We start from the raw sequence: 23253 nt of genomic DNA, 5'->3' as shown, positions 1-23253 counted from the left end.
CTTTTTATAGATGGCTGACTGTGATTTGATCACTTTGGAGTGTGGTTCAATTAGACGTATATACAGCTTCATGGATGCCACGTAAATGTTCTCCTTTAAAAAGAAAAGAAAGGAAAAATCGGGCTGATTTATCATTCACTTGAAAATAATCTAGTAAAAACCTATTCTCATTCATCTGAGCAGACTCCTTGCTCTTACAGATATCACTGTAAGATAGCATCAACTAATCCTTATGATCAGTATTCTTACATCTGAATTACATTCAGGTCTTCCATTGTTAATCTGTATGTACAGTATTCTTTTTCAGTGTTGCACTATAGGATACCCCCCTTAGCACAGTTAGTGAAATTGTTTGTGTTGCTCAAGAATATAGTGCTTAAGCTGTATTTGCATTAATGTGATAATTGAAACAGTAATCAGGAGAAAATCAGAATCACAATCACATCTATTGTGAAAATCACAATCACATATATTGTGTTATTGTATCTGCTCATTCAGTATACAACTGAAAGTATTTTTCCAATTTTCTGTGATTCTGTAAGCATTCTCCAGAGGCAAAACATCTTCACATGTCTCATTTGGATGCAGTAAAAACAACTTGTTCAAGAAGTAGAGTTCGTCATTTGAATACACATAAGTGCATGTTTAAATCCCATTTTCAGTTTGGAAGAGAAGGGAGGTAACGTCAGACATTGTCTGATGGGCAAATGGACATGTGTGCATACGCAGGGAGAAAACTGCTACATACACACGTGAAGAACCAGAATCGTCAAAGAACACTGTTCCTCTTTATGAAATTGTTATTATATCCTTTTCTTTGTTTCCATTTTCAGGAGAACGGTGTAGCAAATGGAGGTGTTTACAAAAGACCATTTAATGAATCATTTGAACAAGCACCTATATATGTTGCTGTCCTTACATTTGTCGGTTTTGGAGTAGGAACATTATTTGGCTACCTAAGAGACTTCTTGAGAGCCTGTGGACTACAAAAATGTGTTGGTGCTACAGAACGGGAAGAACAAAAGGTATGTAGGACTGAAACCTACTGAAATGGCCCAATTCCTTCCCAAGAGGCCAATTAGGAAGGAAAGGACTAGCAAAATTAAGTTCTTTTCCACTCTTAAGTTGTGGTTAAAATTTCAGTCATTACTTACCTGATCTGAACCATGGATGCAGTCTGTGTAGTCTGCACAGTCAGGAGGAAGGCCCATACTAGCCTAGTTCTCGCATTCCCGAAAGCGTAGTTTATCTGCGTTATGTGAGTGAACAGGAATAAACTTCAGTGTGCCTTGGACTAACATCCTCTATCATCAATCTTCTGTATGGCTGATGTTACAAAAGGAGGAGTTATAAAAAGAGCAGGAAGCAGCTGATGGGAAAGACCTCTTCCTCCTGATAGTCTGGAGAAATGCTGGCAGTACTGAGATAGATAGATAAATAGTCTATTTTGGCTGTAATATAAGATAGCTTCCCGTGTCTCTAGCATTTATTTTTGAAATGGAAGTTATCCTTATCTATTAAGATCTAATGAGAAGCTGCTAGGGTATATATTGCAAAACCATGAGGCGTCTGTTCTCTTTCAGACTTCTCTTGAGCATGAAGTCCTGCCTGCAGTATGCATATTCATATTTTATTGTATTGCTGATGGCTTATTTACTCATGCAGATTATGTTCCATTACTAGAGCTCTCATGATCCCAACAAATACTTCGTAAGGTTCACAGAGAATCATAGATAATAAAAATGTAGATGTGAACCAGTTCTGGTATGCATCTCATCAGGATAGATTATCCTACTATGTGTGTTATATACTTGCAGTGTTAGTCTGAAAGGCCACATCCCATGTCATATTTGCCTGCTGTGTGTAGGAAACAATGCAACTCTGCTATCACTGCTTGATGTTGTGATGATGGTTGTGTTTTCCACTGCAAGAATGTGGATCAGACTGGGCCCTTCTAGTATGTGGCTGGGGGCGGGGGGGAGAAGTAGTGTTGAAACACATTCAGAATTTCCTTAAGGAACTGGTTATTGTTGGTGAACATCATAAATGCAGCAAAAGAAAAGCACTTTCTGTTGTACACCAAATGCTAAGACATTTTTCTGCAAGTTAATTTGTCATTCTTCAAATTACTTGCCTGGCAAATGCAGTAAGAACACCGATCTAGTGGACATCTCAATTGCACTTATCATTACTACAAGCAGCATACACTATTAAAAACTAGCAGAAGATAATTTTGATTTTTCTTTATTTCAGACTGCTCTCCATAAACATTTTACAAAATGAAATGAAATGCTTAAAGAATTTATGTAGCTTTTAAAAAATACAGAAATACATACAAAAATACATAAAAAAGAAGACACTGTGGTTGAGCCAAGAGCTCAACCATGGTGTCTTCTGTTTTTATGCATACATTTTATTGAGGAATATTTGGAAAGATAGCTCCCTTACAAATAACACAGTTTTACTTGTTAAGGCTTACAACCTGTTCTGCACTTTCAGATAGTAGGTGGCAGGCCAAAAGCCTCAATAAAACAAAAGTTCTTAACTGAAATATTCTCATCCTTAATTCCAAAGGCCAAGCCATGTGAATGAAGAGTGGCAGGTGGAATTTAGCCCTTTTACTCTGTTGCAGCAAAACCACTTGGGGTACTTTAAAATAGGTAATCTAAGTAGTCCAAAATTCAGATGATACACCTTGGTTTGGATCAGTGGTGTCACTAGGGGGTGCGGCCCGTACAGAGTGTCACCTCAGACAGGAGTGTCACTTGGTGGGGTGGTACACCTGGAGGGACTGGAATGGCTCCTGGACAAGCAAAAAACGGCACTTTCCCACTTGCCCAGCAGCTGCATTGGATCCTAAATGGGCCCTCCGGAGGCTGCAACACTGCCCCCCTCAGTAGCAACTTCGGAGTCCCATGTGGCGCCTGCCACATGGCATTCTGAAAGCCTGGTTGGGGGGTGTGTGTCCAGGCAGGGAGGAGGGCAAGTGAGTTCGCCACCCCGTGCCCCTGCACCAGGTAACACCAACCTTACTGATGCCACTGGTTTGGAGAAGACTTGAATAGCTTCTTCTTAGAAAATAAAATTGCACAAATAGCCACAAATGGTCTACATTGCATGCTATTGCATGAACCTCATTTTGAACGTTTACATGTCATGAGAAGGCCACTGCAGGAATAGCAAACCCACTCTAAATTTTACTGCTGCTCCTCCTCCAGCTGCCCAGAGTGAATGGGAACTCTGCTGGTGTCAAACTCAGGTCACATGCTGCAAGACTCACCCCGTTTTCCCCCCAGTTTGGAACAACATAGGAGGAGGAGTAATATAATCCAGAGCGAGTTTGTCACCCTTGATTATGTGCCACTCCGTGTACAGTACCACAATACACTGTACACACCCACTTATAGACATGTAGATTGTTTACTGTCTGTATTTCTTATCATTCAATATATTTTGTTTCTTCTTATATTTATATTTATTGTTCACTATATTTTCAGTTGCCTCTTTGTCTTTATTTTTTGTCTTCATTTTGTGTTGTTGCTGTTGTTGTTGTTGTTGTTGATGATGATGATGATGATGATGCATAGTATGGCTTTTGGTTTAGCATTCCAGGACATTCTCTGTTGTTTTTGTTTGTTCAGAGCCCCACTTCTCTGGTATGCTTACTAGACGTCTAAACTAGTGGTGGAAAAAATGTGGTCTGTAATTCACCTGCAGTATCCCACAGCCCCCCCCCCCCCATTTTTAAAAAATGTCCACAAATTCCCTCAAACATCACCAAAGCGGGGGGGCAATTTTATATCATTTTGGTCCCTTCTGAACTACATTAGGCTCCAGAGAGCTCTTTTCTTACAGAACATTACGTCAGTTACTCCTATAGGGAAAAGGGGCTCTCTTGGGGCTAAAATGGCCCTGGAGGGAGGCAAAACAATGGCAAAAATTGACCCTTAAAAAGTGGGGAGTGTGACTAGTCAGGTTCCTCCAAAAGGCCAGCGCAACTCCTGAACTGTGGGCAGTTGCCTACTCCTGGTGTACACTTTGGCCAGCACCAAGAGAACCAAAGTTCGTGACAGTCTTTTTTTTTTATAATGCTCTTTCAAAATCTGATGTCCTAGGTATGTTAACTAGACACACTTTTCTTTTTTTTAAAAAAAAAAATAGGATTTTGTACCACTGTACCAAGATTTCGAAAACTTTTACACAAGAAACCTGTATATGAGAATAAGAGACAACTGGAACCGGCCTATCTGCAGCGTTCCTGGCCCAAAATTTGATCTCATGGAACGTGTTTCAGATGACTACAACTGGACATTTAGGTGGGTCAGGCTGACAAGTATAGGTAGTGATCAATGAGAATAAATATAACCCAATTTCTTTCCCCTCTCTCTTCCTAGTAAACAATGTTATTACCTTTCTGTGTTGTTGTTGTTGTTGTTAAAACCATTAGTGTCTAACCATAGAATTGTAGTTTCTACTCATTTTGAGAAAGACTCTGCCTCTAGATTGTGCTTTAAACCTACAAATTGAAAATGGCTTCAACCATGTTTGGGGGACATTTCTTCTGTACCATGCCCCATGCTTTACTAAATGCCTGACCTTTTTTTCGGGCAACCTAAGAGTATTTGTTTACACCACCTGAAAATTCAGCTCCTGTGTTTTTAAATGTGTCTCTGTGTGTAGGCTCAGGTTAATAAAGCTTTGGCACATAGGTTAACATAAAATAATATATCTAAACAGAAAGGTCAGAAATAGTTTGCAAGGCTGATTTTCAAACTTGAGCTTCCAGGATGTCTGTGGACCTCCAGGTCCTCAGGAAGTGTGAGGTCTTTGTTTTACAGCCTTCTGTCTGCAGTGGCAGACACCATCACAATACCATCGCTGTTTCATCCATCACTGGATCAATGATAGCATAGATCAAAAAGGTGTCAATCAAAAGACCTTTTTGGATTTCCCAGAGCCAAAACACTCTTCTTCCCTGTCCGTATCATGGGAACGATGGAAATAAAGCACCAGCCCTGAATCTGACAAAGCTATTCTTCCTCCCTCTGAAAGCAATGGGAGAGAAATTCAGAAAAAGAAAAGGTAGGAGATGGCGGGGTTTAGGAATGAAACAAAGGAACGTAACCTTCCATAACATTTTCTTTTCTGACCAGCATCAGTCTGACAGAGTAGGGACGAGCAGTTTCCCAGGTTTGGGAACTACACCTGCCCATTCAGGACTGGATACATACACACCATTTCAAACAGCTCATTGCCACAGATTAGCCAGTCACACCCCTAAGGGCTTCTGGGCCCACCACTTACTCATTTGGGGGCCAAAAAACATTGGAGGGGGTTGGCTGACAGGGGGAAAGCAACTTTTGGGAATGTACTTTGACCATCTTGGCTTATGAAGTGGCTGTTTCTCACTTATTCTCTCTTTTCATTTCCATAGGATTGCTGTGTTTATTTTATAAGAATATTTTGGGGGCAGGAGGAACTGTTGCTTTCCAAATAAGAACCTTGTGTGTAACTCCTCCTCTCCCATCCCCCAAAACATTTTCTATGGAAATTAGGCATGTAGTTGTCCACAAGAAAATGTGTGAATGACAGCTTTGGAACTACTATCTTATTTCATCTAAGCAAAAACTGATTTCATTCGTTTCTTGAAATAAAGTCCCAAACTAAGAATGTGTCATTTTCAATTATATTTACTAATGATAAATATAATATAAAATATATATAAATATAAATACTAAATTCAGGCTGAGATCCCCTTATCCAAAAATACTGAGGCCAGAAGTGTTTTGGTTTTGGTTTTGGATTTTGGAATACCTGTATTTGCATATACATAATATACAATATACAAGACAAGTAGTGTAGTATGTAATGTATTTGCGATGCTGGAGAGACATGAGGCTGAAGAGAGAAGCAGCTGGAGAGAGACTGGGAATCTATGAAATGACAGGAATCCAATTATAGTGCTTGATGCAAATACATGCCTCCCGTCATTTCACAGATTCTTGCATCCCTCTCCATCCTAACATCTTGTTCATTCACTACTTGTTTTGTGTAAGAGACTTAAGGCTGGAAAAAGACCGAGGACTTGAAACACAAATGGCTGGGAGTGCTGTAGCCACTGCCCCAAAGTTGGGAATGGGTGACTGGTGGCAAATAAGTTTCAGTTTTTGCAGGCTTTTGGCTATCCAGAATAGGGATGCTCAATCTGTACTATAACCTTTGTAATTTAATGTTGTAATGTATATACTTTTCCTTCTGGGCAGGTTCACTGGAAGGACAATCAAGGACATAATCAACATGGGTTCATATAACTACCTCGGCTTTGCAGAAACTGATCCTAACGCTTTAAAAACTGTGAACACTGGGTTGTGTAAATATGGCACAGGAACTTGTAGCACAAGACAGGAAATGGGTAAGGAACATAATTCCTTTAATTATTTCATTGACCCCTGCCTAGGTGGGTCCACTTTAGAAACGGTTTTTGTTTGTTTGATTGTTTGCTTGCTTTTTAATTAAGATTGCAGATTTGACATACTAAAGCAGTGTTTCCCAAACTTTGCTCCTCCAGATGTTTTGGACTTCAGCATTCCTGATTGTTGGCCCAACTGGCTAAAGCTTCTGGGAGGTGAAGTCCAAAACACCTGGAGGACCAGTGTTTGGAAATCAATGTACTAAAAGTATTCTGTTATGCTGCAATGTAATACATATAAAGGCAGAGCAATCTATTCTGGCTGGTTCGTGTATTTTTAGCTCCTCTCCCTGGAAATTACATCTTTCCTGAACTCCATGATAAATTACTTATTTAAGTAAAACTACCTACACAAATACTTACCAGGATGATGGTCTTTGAAACTCCATTTCTAACAGTTAGGGACCTTGGAAGGAGCAAGCACAATCAAAAAACACAGGCACGAGTTAGGGATGGGATGAAATGGCCACAACTTTATTGATTACAGCTTGGTAAGATTTGATGCAGAATATGGGACCAAGCAAATCTACTAGCGAGTGCCTCTCTCAGACATTTATTTGCAGAAATCAAGTTGGGTTTGGGATCAGGATCAGGATCTCACTGCAATGTGAACTGCTATGAAGCTCCCTCCACACACACCTGGAAGTGAAGTCAGAATGTTGCCCCCCAAACTAGGCAGTTGCTTATGTGCATTGTACACAAGGTTCCTTAAGCCTGTTCTCCCTTTTAGGAACAAATTATACTTCCAGCTCCCACAAAACCTGGATCTAACCTATTGCTAACCTTTGGATGTCTATCTTGGACCAGTCATACTGAAGTTGCAACCAATCCAGCAAGCTATTCCTTACATTATGGAGCCTAACATTCCAATCAGATAAATGGACCCCATCCTCACAGAAAAGTTTGTTTTGTTTAAAGCATGTTTTGGAGGAATGCAATATGTGTCCCCTATTGATGCCATATGCCATCCCACAGCTTTCCTCATGCCTTTTTAACCATATTCTTGTGATTTTGCCACCCCCCTTCATAGCCTTCTAAGAGCAAAAACAAAACATGGTTACTGTCCAAGGGAATTAACTCTGTAAACTCTGTAAATCCATCTTGGTAGCAAAAGAAAGGTTATATTCCTTTTGCATGCCCATGTCATTTCTCACCACCATATGACTAATACATCTAGGGGAAGGGTAAAACAAAAATGCACATTACAGAAATAATAACACCAGCTCCTCCCAATAAGTACCCTTCTCTTAACAATCTAGCTAGTTGGGTTTCTTAGTATGCCCTGTGACAGCATAGCCACTAAAGATGGTATTGTCAAAGCATGCCTGCATGGCACAAACTGGGATCCCCATGTAGGCAAGAACATAAGAAAAGAAAGGTATTTTGTGTGTGCTGAGTGTCATCTGAGTTCTGATTTTCCCTTCCCCTGTCTAGAACAACTTTATAATGAAGAGTCCATATGACAAAGTAGTTAATCTCATATTTATTCACACAGTATTTTCAGGGGTAGCCATGTTAGCCATATAGCAAAATACAGTAACATCCAAAATCCACAAAACAGTGATATCTTCGTGGAGTCGAAGGCTTTCATGGCCGGCATCCATAGTTTTTTGTGGGGTTTTCAGGCTGTGTTGCCATGTTCTAGAAGAGTTTCTTACTGACGTTTCGCCAGCATCTGTGGCTGGCATCTTCAGAGAATACTTGCCTGGAAAGGAGTATATGTGTGTGTGTGTGTTATATATTTCCACCCAGCACTTTTCCAGGCAAGCATTCTCTGAAGATGCCAGCCACGGATGCTGGCGAAACATCAGGAAGAAACTCTTCTAGATCATAGCCACACAGCCCAAAACCCCCACAAAAAACTATAGTGATACCTTCATTCAGTCAGCCAGAATATATATGATGCAAACTTTTGAAGGTCCACTTGCTTCTTCATCAGGCAAAGGTGTTAAAAATCATACAAGAGAAAAAGATTTTAAAATGCCGTTTTTAGTTATCTGCCTCCATTTTGTCAAGGTGTTGGTGTGTTATTCTGTGTTGAGAATAGTGTTCAGTCAGGCCTTCTCCTTCTGGCATAGGCATTGGAGACAAAGCATTGCAAAGTTCAGGAGATAATATTTGAATTCCATTAGTAATACAAAAAGGATCCTCTGGGATCCAAAATTCACTAACACTTTAATGAAGTGCAGGCCTTTGACCAGCATCAGCATTTTTCCCTTCTGTATGCCTGATGAAGGCATCATGTTTATGGTGGAAAGTTGGTGCAGGAACACTTCTCTCTCCAATCTACAAAGTGTTGTAGCCCATTCTGAATTGATTTGAAACAAATATTTGGAGAAATTTTGGCATGATCAAGTTTGCTGTCAAATGTAACTTAAAAAGGACTTTTTATGACTGTGGCTGCTCTTCCAGCCACCACAAGCAGGGGAGCAAGTGTGTTTTGAAGTGCAAATTGTTCATTTTGTGGTATGTTGCTGAAAGAAATTCTTATGATTGCTTGATATTTCAGTAGGTATTCAAGGAAGCTAATATATAATTAGGATGGTTAGCACAGTAAATGATTGGTTACAAAATCATGCTAGCTTATTCAAGTTTCTAAATAAATAGTGTCTGTCTCAAGTTGACCGCATAGCAATTCCATCCATGAGGCAAGCTATATGAGAGCTTGGCATGTTAGGTTTGAAGATTAATGCAATAATGTTAGGCATTAGAAATTAAGAGATTAAGTCCTTACCACCAACACTAATATTTTAATTGGTTTGGGTAGTTCTGTTATCCATTAACAACAACAAAAAGTTAAGAACAGCAGGTTTCTAGCATACTCCAAGTATTCTGTCCACATCCTCTGGCTCTAGAAGTTGAAAAGAATTAATTATTATTGGACATGCAGGAACCAATGTTACATTCACTAAGACACTATTAACTATAGCATACAAACTGAAGCCTTATTGTTGAAGTTTTGCAGAGCAGGGCAGAAGATTCAGAGTTCACAGCAAGGAACTATCAGCACTGATCCTAGGAGCATTTTTGTTACTTGTACTTTCATAAATGCTCTCTTGGCCATTTTAAAATTGCCGTCCCTCACCCTATACATGGACTCCAAATTATCGCCAAGAGATGGTAGGGTTTCAGCACATGTGGAAACTCATGGTGGGAAAGAAAGCCCTGAAATGTGGGGTCTCCTCTTACTAGCTGTTCTACTGGCTACTAGCTGTAGCTTCATGTGCTCCTTTCTCTATCTCTTTAGTTAATGTTGATCAAATTTCCCTCTACCCTAAACTCAGACATTATTAATGAGTCACGATTAGTATGTTGTTGTTGTTGTTGTTGTTGTTGTTGTGTGCCTTCAAGTCATTTCTGACTTACCGCTACCTTAAGGCATCTGTACTGAGTGTTCCTTTAAGCTACCCTGTGGAATCCATTTTTCTGTGGGCCCATTTGAACACATTGGAGACAGATGCATTACCATGAAATGTTGTGTATATTTATGTAAATAAGATACAATAGTAGCTAACTCAAACAAAAAAAGAAAAGAAAAAAAATCTTAAGATTAATAATCTAGCTATGTTCGGAAATTTCACAATTTGAAAATAGTTCCATGGACAATAATTAATGCCAAATGTTTTACAAGATGACTTTAAATGTCCAGGTTTTGTTTTTTCAGATTGGCATCTAAAGCTACTGAGCATTTTTATAATGTTGCCGTGAGTAGAGCCAGTTAATTGCAGTTTGTAGCAAACCCCTGTTTTCTTCTCTGAAAATTATATATAGCAACCACCAGTCATGAGCAGATAATAAAAAATAAATAGTGTTTTTCTGATAGATAAAGGAAGGAAAAAGTGATAATCCGGATTAATTTGTTCCCATCGTATGTACTGACCAATGAAAAAAGAACGATACTTTGTCACTCATCTATTATCGTAGTCATTTTTTGTTAGCTCAAGGGTATGTTATATTTGGTCTCTACCACCACTATCCTCACCCCACCCTGAATTTGGATTACAATTTATGTAACCCCTTAGCATTAACCATACTGACTGGGGCTTCTGGAAGTCTCAGTTCAAAATATTTGAAATGCCAAAGTTTTCCCCAGTTCTCTTGTAATTGGACACAGTTCCATTTACTTTCCTGGATATCTGAGTGGACAGTGATATGGTTCCCTTTGTTCATTACCTCTGAAGAACAAATAGCTTCCTAACATTACCCCCACCCAACCCCCTAAAACCTTGCTTTTGGAGTTAAAATTCTCTCACTCCTTTACACTTTTTCATGCACCTTACAAGGAACAATAAAACACAGATGCAAGTGTTCAAATAGTTTGTTTTCCATTCTTTGTTGTAGGAGATAGATTGAGTAGTTTTAAAGCAAGGGAAGAGGACAATAGCTGAGCAGTCTAGATTAACACAGCTGTATTGCAAATTATCACAAGGTGGTGGATTTGAACTGCTTTTCAACCTGCCAACACAAGTTAACAGACTCTGTGGTGTCTCATGAATAGTTCATTTGACTAGGTCTATGTGGCGTCCAGTTTACCAACTGTGAAGTTCCCCAAGTCTGACTTTCAGTTCAAGTCCATAATTCTGACGTTGTTTGATGTTGCCCTACTGTAAACATCTGGGAAAAAGAAAAAATAGATGTACACCAAAGCTTGGGTCTCTGTGATTCGTCACATTCCCAAAGGATATGGGAAAAGTTGCCATAGTTTGTTTTAGACTCCAGTAAAACCTGTTCTCCCTTTATATTGCCATCATCAATGCATATGAAGCTGCCTTACACTGTCAGACCTTTCATTTGTCTAACTCTGTGACTGGCAATAGCTTCAGACAAGAATCATTTACACCCTTCAAACAGGAGCACTTCCCAGTAAGGCAAAGGGTTGAACCAGGGACATTTATTTATTCATTTATTCAAGTATGCAATGTATACAAGTTCTGCCTAGGGTTGGGGAGAAATTTAAATTATGCAATAATGTTTAAGATTTATCCAATTTGTTCTTTAAAAGATTACTAACAAAAGTGTGACAGTGTCTTTCAGTTTCCCATCAGGAAACTGTTATTTATTTCAGTGACAAAAATATGTACATTAAAAAAAGTGTTTTCTGTATATCCCATCGATTGTATGTGGTCCCAAGGGTCATTTTTATGGCCTCTAGGGGCCAAAATGCCAAAGCTGACCTCTCAAGGCATGGAAGGCATTTCCACCATGTTTGGAGGCCTATTTCTCCTACCAGAGTTTTTTTTAAAAATGCATATATTATATAAATGCACTCTTGAAATGGGGGGAGAGGGGGGATTTCCACTATGTTTTGGGAAGGGAGGTTTCCTGAGACAACTGATGTCCAGAAGAGGACTTTTTTTTCAAAATAGGAAGAAAATAACCTATTTCCTGTAGTTTAAAAAAAGGCATCTCCAGGTGTAGAATTGCCCGAGAAGGCCCTAAAACATCTTGAGAATGCCTCCCATGTCTTCTAGAGGGCATTTGGAGGCAAAAATATTTTTTGTGGGAGTGGGTATGGTTGGGGGGGGGGGGGGAATAGAGACCTCCGCATTCTCCTGGATTGCCAACATGGACCACATTTCTATGTGGGGAGAAAAAAAGGGGGGGAGCCTGATACACAACATGGTCAAGGTAAGAATACTAACAAAAGCAACAAGAACAATAGTGTAAAATGTTGGCGTTGTTGTTGTTGTTGTTGTTGTTGTTGTTGTTATATGCCTTCCAGTCTATCCTAGTGTATGGCAGTCCTATCCTAGAACTATCTTGGCAGGATTCTTTCAGAGAAGTGTTGTCATTGCTTTCTGTAAGGTTCTGAGAGTGTGAGTTGGCCAAGGTCACTCAGTGGAGTTCATTGGATGAGCAAGGATTTCAGCTTCTGTCTCCAAAAGTCTTAATCCAATGCCCAGATTACTAAACCGCACTGATTCATTTTGAATTCTAAATACTGCAAATCCCACACCGGCTCTTTTAGGGGATGTTACGGGATATAACATAGGGTGGACAAAGTGTGACCCTGGGACCAAATGTGTCCCCAAGGCTCATTTCAGTGCCCACCCCCTGACTGACTTTTTTTTCTAGAGAAAAGGATGAATATCCCCCCCACCCCTGAAGCATCCAAGAGTCTCTTTTTAAATCCACGCTAAGCCCCCATTTTTCAAAAACAGACTTCTAGCCATTTTTACTTTTGTTTTTCTGACTTTTGACATTTTAGGCAGTCCATGATGCCTCCATGGAGAGCCATCGGGCATAAAGCTATTGACCAGGACATACGCAAATTGTCTATCACCTTTGAGCATGTGAATTTCTGCAGAGGCCTTGCCTGCATGGGCCAAAAGGTCAATTTCCCCCTTGTTCTGGCAGCATCTTGTTTGAACAACACACAGCCCAAACCCCAGATTTGGTGCGAACAATCCAGATGACGTTCAACACATTCAGCACCAGAACCGAGGATATAACATACTTAAAACAAATTTTAAACATTTACTTCTTTCTCCTGGTGTCTGGGAAGATCCAGAGCCTCCCATTCTTCGGGGGCAGCTGCCTGCATGGGCATCCTGGTGAGCCACTCAGTGTTCCTGTCACCAGTTGCTCGTTCTGACATCAGAACAAGGTGCCCAACCATATAATTGTCTCTGGACGCCTTGTTCTGACCTCAGAAGTGAGCAGTGCTGACAGATGCGCTGCATGGCTCAGCAAGACACCCATGCAGACAGCCACCCCAGCACAGAAATGGAGGGTCAGGTAATGGGAGGTCTGAGGACAGGATATTCCAGGCTGCCCCCGGAGTATCCTGACCATTGCAGAAAAGGCCTTAATCAATAAGGAGAATCATATATAGTTGTTAACATAGGTTCACTTCAGTTCTAACCATTTCGCATTGAAAATAAACACAGAAATTGAATGAAACTGAACTGGACTTTTTGTCCCCACCCAGTGTGTCTTGTCACAAACCTCTCAGTGATAAGATCTGGATGGTGCATCATAGTTTTACTTTACACCTCACCTACCACCCACAGAGGTTCCATTCTAATTAGAAGTGTGCAGAGCAAAAGGGCTGGTCTTGCACACCCTCGTCAATCAGGTTTGGCTTTTGCAAAACTGAATCAAGAATTGGTTCTCATTGTGGTCTAAGAGCGAGTGCCATGCAGTTATTGCTGCATATTTGTTGGGGAATGCTTGGTTTTATTTTTTGGATGACAGCATGCTTTCACAACCTAGTGCTTTCATAACCTCATGAAGGTGATTCTGCTAATTGCAGGAAATAGCACTGTCTCGGTTCCTTTGAACATCTTGGAATGTTCAGTTAGATAACTCATCTCAAAACAATGCAATGGGTCTGTCATAATTCTAGTTTAAGTGGGGGCTCCCAAACTAAAACAATTAGACTTCTCTAAATTCTGAAACCTTGTAGGGAAGATTTGGGCATCAACTAGCTTGCATTCAGTGTAGACATTCACCAAATGGCTCCTGCTCAAAGAAGGAAGGAAGGTGATTTCCCCACTCATGTTCCCACACTGCTTTCCAAGCTGTTTTGGAAGATTCTGACATCCTTCCCAGTAGGTTGGGGCGTGCGCATGTGTGTGTATGTGTATATATACTGTATATAATCTCTCTCTCTCTCTCTCACTCACACACACACACAGTCACCCCTCCATTTTGGAGTCCACGCCCCTCGGAAATATGCGAGGGGCAAATGGAGGGCGAAACATTGGGGCACACACCTGAGGCACGTGCGTAGTGGCGCACACAGGAGCATGCCACCATTGGAGTCAATAGGGACTCCAATATCGGTGATTTTCTGTTTTCGCAAAGGGTTCTGGAACAGATCCCCCAAGAAAACAGAGGGGGACTATATGTGTGTGTTAAAGGATAAAGTAAGAATAGGAGAAAATTCTCTGCCCATTTTTATGCTCTCAGGATGTCTGAAACCAACTGGAAACCAACTGACTTATTTGATATATTTAAGAAACTTTAAAGTGTAAATGAGCTTCTTGAGCAGCATTTTGATGGAAAGGTGGGGGATAAATATAATAAATAAAATAATATATAAATAAATGGGTTGTTGTTTTGGTTTTCATTCAAACCACAGTTATTGTTTTCATAGAAATGGGAGCTGAAAGCAGTTCTACTTTACCCTATCCAAGTACTCTAGTGGCAGTGGCAGAGTCCTGGTGCTCTAGCAAAAAATGGGGGAGTTCATGAATACAGAGATTGGGGGAGGTCATGAACACACAGATTTTATTCTCTGAGCACAAGAATAGTATTCATCCTACAGTATTTTTAATGTGGAAAAGAATTAGAAGAACAAAGTCAAGGAAAAATGCACCTCTGTAATTTAAAGAGGACAATAAATTGATAAAGTCTGTTACACTGGATCATGAAGGAATCAAGATTCCTGCACACATGAGTAACTGGGGGGTAGGACTTTTTCAGCTGTGGAAGTACTTACACTTGCTTAAGGAGTCTCACTTGAGATCAGTCTGATTTTATTCCATCAGCACAACAATTGGCTGGTCATTTTAGTGCGCATTATAGCTGTCTTTAATGGTTTTTGTTGACACATCATGTTGCATTTTTCTTGTGTTGCATTTTCTGGGTTTTTGTTTGTTTTGATTTCAGTTCTGTAAACTATTTTCAGAGATTAATTTTTTTAAAAAAACTACTGGATGGTTAATAACCATTTTAAAATAAATAAATCACTTTCATGGTGTTTGAATTCCCAGTACCCAAGTTCCCAATATCAAAATTTCTGTGCAAAAATATGAGTGTAATGTGGGCTGTAAATTAATGGTGAGACTCATGTGGAAAAAGAAGCTCTTTTTCCTTTTCAGAAAAAAACCCTGAAATTATTAGAAATTATTTTTTGAACACTGAAAATGTCTTGTGCAAATGGAGAACACATTTTATACCTTCTCTCCCACCACGCTCATGTACAGTTTTAATTTTAGCAGTACAGTTTTAATGTGAGAACATCCCATGTGGGTATATCCTTTAGCAGCTCTTATATCTTCCCACTTGATCATACGATGAAGAGGGGCAAATAATATTTATTCCATTATTGTCACTTACAGAGCTAAATATTTAAGCCAGAATCTTGTGGGTGGCATACAGTGGCCTCAATTGTGGTAGTATACATACATTTAAAGCCATTGTAGAAGAAGATATCCTTACACCTCTTCGTGTGATACCTTTTTGCCCACTGCTGAGTTGTAGTTGAAGGCTCCCAAGTGTTCCCTCCAACTCATTGTTGGCCACAGCGGTGGACCCAGGAATCGTTCAGCTGCCAATAGACACCTGAGAACAAAGAAGCAGTTTCTGCCCTCCTCACCCGGTGATGGATGCTTTTGTTCCTCCCTTGCGCATGCAGGAAGAGCTGAATAGCTCATGGGGATAGCCATCTGTGAACAATCCCATGCATACCCTCCAGTGTGCCTCAGATGAAAGCTGGGACACATGTTGCCAAGCAGCATCTGACTCAAGTCAGCAAAAATTATTAATTTGAGAAAGAACACAGAAGTTAGGAGAGCCTAAAGCCGTTGGCTTTCCCCTGAGCTCACAGGGAAGAGCAAGAATTTGAATCTTTCTCCCCCCCCCCCCTCCCCAAGTTAATTGAGTCCAAACTACTTTTACCTTTTGAACATAGTTTGCCATAAGGATGACAGTGGAAAGTAGGAGGGGGAGAAAGAAACTGGGATGTTTTAAAAGCAGCTGTAAAGGTGAAACAGCAGAGGATGAGTCAAGACTGTCCATGCCGAATCAGGACAGTTGGCAAATACGCACCAGCTCAGGGTAGAGGTGATTGTTACCTCCATAGAGTACCAGAAAAATAACACTGTTAGAAAGTTACATTCTGCCAACAGTGGTGTCAAAAAGAAGACTTAAGATAGAACTCTTCTTTGCCCAAGCAGAAGTTCAGAGATTATTTTATAGGCACCAAGAGGACTGTAGGGAGGAGGGATTTCTTTTTCGCTCTTCCTCCATCCTGGTGGCACAGTGCTTAATTGTCAGTACAGCAGCCATAACGATGTGAGTTTGATCCCAGAGGGCTCCAAATTGACCTAATCTTGCATCCTTCTGTAGATTGGTAAAATGAGTTACCCAGCTTGTTGGGGGCAATTGGCTTACACATTGTAAGCCACTTAGAGAGTGCTCAGTTCACTATGAAGCAGTACAGAAATATAAATGCTATTGTTATTGCTATAGTACTAATGTTTGTCCACACAAAAGTTGTTCTCATCTACAAAGAAATCACAGTGGCTCCTACATCTATGTGTTAAGTATGGAATTCTGCACAGGGATCATATGCTTGGTTAAACACACAGAGCAGAGATCTACTTTCAACATGTGGACTTTGGAGGTGGGGCTAGTGACATAGGACTATATTTGCATAGTGCCATTGTCATACTGCTATCTAGGTTTACTTACTCAAAGCAAGTTTATCTCTTTCATCAAGCATTATACTTCAATATCCTTATAGTCCGCAGTTCACATAAGAAAGGAAACATATGCTTGATATTAAACAGCAATCCATGTGTAACAATAAAAATAGCTTCTGAACTCTCTGATATTCTTAAATGTCCTATGTTTTGAAGCAATCGTTGGAATGTATTTACATTACTTAGATTTTTATGGGATTTACTAATAAGACATTTAAAACTATTCTTAATTGTTTAAAACAGGCAATCTTGATAAACATGTGGAGTTAGAAACAATGGTGGCACGGTTTCTGGGTGTTGAAGCATCTCTGACATTTGGCATGGGATTTGCTACAAATTCTATGAATATTCCAGCATTAGTTGGAAAGGTGAGTGAACATCTTAAAGAATAACACTATCTTCACCATCTGCCAGAAGCCTTAAGAGACATTTTGTTATTTCTGTTTTTATCTTCGGCTGGGAGGAATGATCCCTCAGAAAATACACCTCAGTTCAACGTGGTATAAATTCCTCTTCCTTCAGTGTAGGGTCCCAATGTTGAACAACTGAATTCTTCAAGTCATCCAAAATACAGGGGTGGCTGGGTTGACCATAAGAAAAATGCCAAAATCCATTTTGTGATAATATTTTCATTAGGCCAGCTAAAAAGAGCTCTCTGTATAAGTTTTCAAGACTGTGTTCTCTTTGTCAGGCAAAGATGTTTTTAAAAGCAGTCCTGGAAGAAGGGGTTGGAAGGGAATCTTAGAGTTATGTAGTCTGTATGTTATACTGAAATGTTATGGAAGACCCCCTTCAACTTAGGCTCCATCATCTCTGAAGAAATACTGCATCTTGACATTGTTCTGACCGCCATGGCTCAATGTTATGGAATTCTGGGATCTGTAGTTTTGTGAGATATTTAACCTTCTCTGTCAGAGAACTCTGGTGCCACAACAAACTAGAAATCTCAGGGTTCCATAGCATTGACCCAAGACAGTCAAACCAGTATCAAACTACAGTATTTCTGCAGTGCAGATGCAGCCTCAAGCTCATCTAGTGTAGCCTACTTGTCTCTAAAGTAGCTGGGGACAGGAAGAGCAAAGAAAAGCAGTAATCATTGATTCTCTATTTTAAAAATGCTCCTTCTTCAACCTTGAACATTTCAAACTTTCACTATCTATTGTAAGCTCTCAGGTCTAAAGGCCACCTAGTTTAGGCAGCTGATTACTCTGGTATCCTTGGAATGAGCCATAGACATTCCCTGGTGGCTGATGCCCATCTTGTTTGCTTGATCCATGGTTTGTGCATCTATATGAGCTTTTCTCTCAAGTAAACACCCCACAGAATATTTGGTTTGAACATAGGCTGCTTCAGTTTTAGGCTCCCACCTGTTTTTATTATAGTTTTGTGTTTATATTGTATTATGGTTTTGATTTGTTTAAAAAAAATGTTTATGACCTTAACATCTTATGGTGAAAGAAAGATTTAAAAACCTGTAAGAAGTAAATAATATAAAAGGTAGTTTGGGGGTTCTTACAATAATATTTTAGTGTAAGTGTGAGTTGATGGGTTTATTCTAACTCCATGTTATTCATTATATACGTCTACAGGGATGTCTTATTTTAAGTGATGAACTGAACCATTCTTCACTTATTCTTGGTGCAAGGCTCTCAGGTGCTACAATCAGAGTTTTTAAACACAACAGTAAGTACTAATGCTGGGTATTTGAGTAGTAGATATTCCAGTGAAATGAAAGTAGTTTGTGCCCACTCAAGGGCTTTTCTGTTTACATGAAAAAGGTGCTCAGTTTAGGCTAGGTGGAAGCTTTATTTAAATTTTACTGTGCATTACATTTGGATTAAACTTTTCTGTATAACATAATAAAACTGTTGTTGGTGTTGTTGTGTACCTTCAAGTCATTTCTGATTTAGGTTCACCATATCACAGGACATTCTCATCAAAATTTGTTCAGACATTTGACATTGCCTTCCTAGGAGATTTAGAGAATATGACTTGCCTGGGGTTGGCCACTAGGTTTTCATGGCTGAGTTGGGATTCAACACTCAAACCATTATTCCACGCTGGCTGTAATAAAACCTTTAATATTATTATTCAGTCTGTGCAAAGGCTAACTTAAAAGTGACTTAAAATTTGGGGGGCTTCAGTCAAATTTTTATGAGCACATTTGTAAACTTTGTACCGAACAATCGGTCATATAGATATTGTTCAGCTGTTTTTCACTGTACCCATATCTGCAGAAATAATGTATCATAGCCTTGGCTGAAGAGCGGGGTATAAATAAATAAGTATTATTATTATTATTATTATTATTATTATTAACAAGGTGGTGAAAGAGGGCTGAAAATTGCAGGTCTTGAACAGAGATTATTTTAAATATATTTCTATAGTTCCATGCCCTCCAACATTTCACAGATGAAAATAGACTACATAACTCTAAGATTCCCTTCCAATCCCTTCTTCCAGGACTGCTTTTAAAAACATGTGGCCAAGCAGGATCAGAGTGTGACCAAGAGGGTAAAAGTTATTAATGAGGAAGAATACACAAACTAGAAGAGGCTCTGGATTGCCTGAATCCAGAGGAAAGGGCAGGATTCCACTCGTTCCTCTCTCCCCTCCCTGCTGAGTTTATTGAGTGCACATTAATTTTGCTCTTTGAATTCACTGTGCATCTGTTGAAATAAGCTGAAGGCAAATGGAGGGAAGAGAGAAACTGGGGCATTTTAAAAGCAGCTGAAGAAGTGGAATGACAGAGGATGAACAGGGAGTATCCATGCCAAATTGGGACAATTGGAGAGTATGTTGTTAGCTAACTCTAGCATTTCAGCTGATCCTACGTTTACCTCTTATTCATCCAAAGATGAATAGCTGCAGCATGTCGTGCACATTTTACATCGTTCGTGTCTATATTATTCAATTCAGATTGCCCCATACTACTTGTATTGACATTTCTCCAGATGGCTTTTGGAAAAAGTAATACACTGTTCTATTATTAGCACACATGGATTTCAAAAACAAATTGTTCCATAATTTCCTTAGACTCTAAAATGAATGAACAAGTCCAGTTATTTACAAGTTTTTCTTCTGACCACTGGATTGAAATGTGTAAATCTATATTTGGTTGTTTAGTTGGCAGGGTGGAATAGCAGCCTAGATTTATATCAAAGAAGAAGTGTAATAGCCAGCCCTTGGAGGCATCTCTCAAACATGGCTCCAAAACACACTGCAAAAATAATCCCGTTTGAGACTGCTTTAACTGCCCTGGCTCAATGCCAAGGAATTCTGGAAACTGTAGTTTTATGAGACATTTAGTCTTCTCTATCAGAGAGCTCTGGTATGACAACAAATTACAGTTCCCAGGATTCCTTAGCACTGAGCCAGGGCAGGTAAAGTGGTCTCAAACGGAAATATTTGTGCAGTGTGTTTTGGACCTTGGTTAGAAGAGAAAAGCTGCTCAGACGTTTTTCACTGAAAATCACCGTACCTGAAGGAACAGAAACCACATTAGGACACAAACTCGGGTTTAGAGACAGGATTTAGATAAAAGGTGATAGTTAAGAAAGTTTCCAAGAAAGGTGAAGAGTTCACAGAGAAAAATCTCAAGTGGGAACTTTGTATTCTATAGATTTGAAAAGCAGCTTGGCATCTACCTCTCCCCTGCACACATGCACACATACAAACTCTGTATACAGTGCTCATGAAAAGAGCATGTGAATTTGCTGGTCAATGACCGAATAAACTTTTACAACAACTACAACAAGAGCATGTGAGGCATCTGGTATGTGTATTGTATACATAAAGCATGTATGTTCTCAGTAAGACCCTTGTGCTCCAGTTTATATTTGACAACAAAGAGTCAACAAAGATTGATTTTGAGGTTTCTAGACTCCTAGCCACTTCATTAGATGCACTGAAATAATGGAAGGAGTATTCATGGAGAGAAAGAGAGGGGGGAGGTCACATGGCTGAGGATGGGATGCTTGCAGTGAACTCATAACTAATTTAGACACAGAAAGTAGTGACAATGACAAGTATCACTGGCCTCTCCTTAGAAACCAGACTCTCTATTGCTTTATAACACAACAAGACTTGAAAGGTAAATCACAGGAAGAAACTGCTGAGCAGTCATTAATATCTGATAGTAGATGCTTGTCACACTATGTGTGTCAACATGCCCTTTTTCTGGGATATTTGTGTTATCAGTGGCTTTGTCAATGGCCATGTTAATAATGTAATAATAACTGTTAGTACTTTTTACATTCTAATTTGCTGTGACCTCACTGTCAACTTTTCACTCTCAGCCATGTGCACTGTTTATATATTTGAACTCCAAGATTGTATTCTATAGAAAAGTCTAGACTAGAATATCTAAACATCCTGCTACAATCAATTTGTTAATTGTAAAGGTACTACACAACTCTTTGTTCTTCTAACTACAGCTAAATAACATGGCTTCTCCTTTGGAAATGAACATTTGACAGTGCAAATCCACTTCTTTTTATTTTATTATACAAGGTATCCCTGTGTGGATAAACTGTTATATGCTCATCTCAGATATCCTACTCATATCTGAGCTAACAGAAGTCATTTTAATAGATGGAATTCATGTTCACATAGATGACTATATTTTCTGTTTGCAAATAGAAAGAGACTTCTCATGGTTTTTTAGACTATATTATGGATTTAAAACAATCTAAGCACATGAATCATCTTCCTTCCAAAATATTGTGGCTGCAGTGTAAGTAAATAAGTAAATAAATCAATAATGCCCAGTAGATACTGAAAATTTTCCTGCAGCTCATTTTAGAAAGCACTGAGACATTACCTTGGTTTACACATAACACTGTGTGCACATCTACACTGGCCAAAGTACTCCAAGCTGCTCCTGGAGAGTTCTGGCCCCAAAGCTGTCCTAAATTCCTCTCATTACTCCAGAGTGACACTGGCAGGCTGCACACATGTCCCTCTGAGCCATTCACTGCTGCCACCACTAGTGTGAGACATTTCTTCTCAGGTCAAAAATGAAGCATCTGATGTTGATCAAAATGGCTGGGAACATCATTCTGAATTCAGAGAGAGCAGTACCAGGCGACAGAGAGGGACATGTATGTAAACAGCCACTTGGCATCACTCTGGAAAAAAGCAAGTCTTTTTAATCCAAATTCGGGATCAGTTCAGTTCAGATCTGGCCTCACATCATGAAGATGCTCCACCCTCAAATCTAAGATTTGGCCCTGTGCTGTGAAGTTGGGCACTGTGAGGACAGGGACAAATTGATTCAAATAGCCTGTGCAGACATACCTTATATCATGCATAGAGATTATATAACCCTCCAGATGTTGGATTGCAGCCTCCAGAATGTCTCAACCTTAGCAGTGCTTGTTGAGACTGCTGGAATATGCAATCCAACAACATCTGAAGAGCCTACCATTGCTATTCAATGGTGTTGCATAACAGGGATGAGCTCCCATGATTCCGTCTCAATAATACTATTTATTTATATTCCACCTTTTCCTTGCGGAATCAAGGCAGATTACAAACTGCCATACTCTCCACTCTCCTCTTCTGATGTGGCCTCAGAAATTAAATTAGATGAAATTTCTGGTGTAATTTAACAATAGTTCAACATGTTATCTCCATCATAAAATGCAGTTCTTCCTATCTCTAACTATGGTTAATTGAAGTAAGTTAACTTTGTTTCAACTATCTATAGTATACCTTAAGATTAATAATAGTTTGCCCAGATTCAAGAAACATGGTAAGCTGTGGTTAAAACTAACAAAAACAGAAGCTTTCAAACTCATCCCTACAGCCACATTAAGGCAAAGGAAGGGTAGTGTGCAAGCTGAAGACTGTTGTAATAACAAACTATAGTTTAGCATTACATCCATACCAGACTATTATGTGCAAGATTTAGACGGGTGCTAGTGATATGATGTTATTGCATCTGATAGCACTGCTATTTTTAGTCCTCCTTTCCACCCATCTATTATCTTATCATGAGTTCAGATACTGTCTGATAAGCATGAATCAATGATCTTAGTAAATAATGTTGAACAAAAATTAGAAATAAATTGAGCAAAAAATAGAAATAAATTGCTAGTTCAACAGAAACCACAGCAGTGGAAAATTCAATTAACTTGTAAAATGCTAACAGCATTTTTAATTCATTGTTGTTTTGTGCAAGCTCAGTCCACTAAAATCAGGAGTGTAAAACTATTATGTAGCCTTAAGTCTACAAAGATTTATTTGACATATTATCAGGCATCCTAATTAGAACTACATAACTAGATTTTTCTAAACAACATCTTTTTCTGAGTGTCACAATTTTTTTCAAAAAAAAAATCATGTTTT

At 39.4% G+C, this 23253-nt stretch overlaps 1 protein-coding gene across 1 annotated transcript in view; it reads left to right on the top strand.

Moving 5' to 3' along the window:
- The window catches only part of SPTLC3 (serine palmitoyltransferase long chain base subunit 3), a 137512-nt gene that overhangs the window by 59673 nt on the left and 54586 nt on the right, over window positions 1-23253 (top strand). Inside the window, exons 2-6 of the mRNA XM_089519253.1 lie at window positions 834-1025; window positions 4162-4316; window positions 6264-6412; window positions 17146-17270; window positions 18492-18585. Of these exons, the coding sequence (XP_089375379.1) occupies window positions 834-1025; window positions 4162-4316; window positions 6264-6412; window positions 17146-17270; window positions 18492-18585 (715 nt within the window). The remainder of the gene's footprint in view (window positions 1-833; window positions 1026-4161; window positions 4317-6263; window positions 6413-17145; window positions 17271-18491; window positions 18586-23253) is intronic.

Source organism: Sceloporus occidentalis, unplaced genomic scaffold (genome assembly GCF_023333645.1).
Source record: "Sceloporus occidentalis isolate IW3139 unplaced genomic scaffold, rSceOcc1.0.p SCAF_4, whole genome shotgun sequence".
Lineage (NCBI taxonomy): Eukaryota > Metazoa > Chordata > Lepidosauria > Squamata > Phrynosomatidae > Sceloporus > Sceloporus occidentalis.
This window is presented reverse-complemented; position numbering and strand designations above follow the sequence as displayed.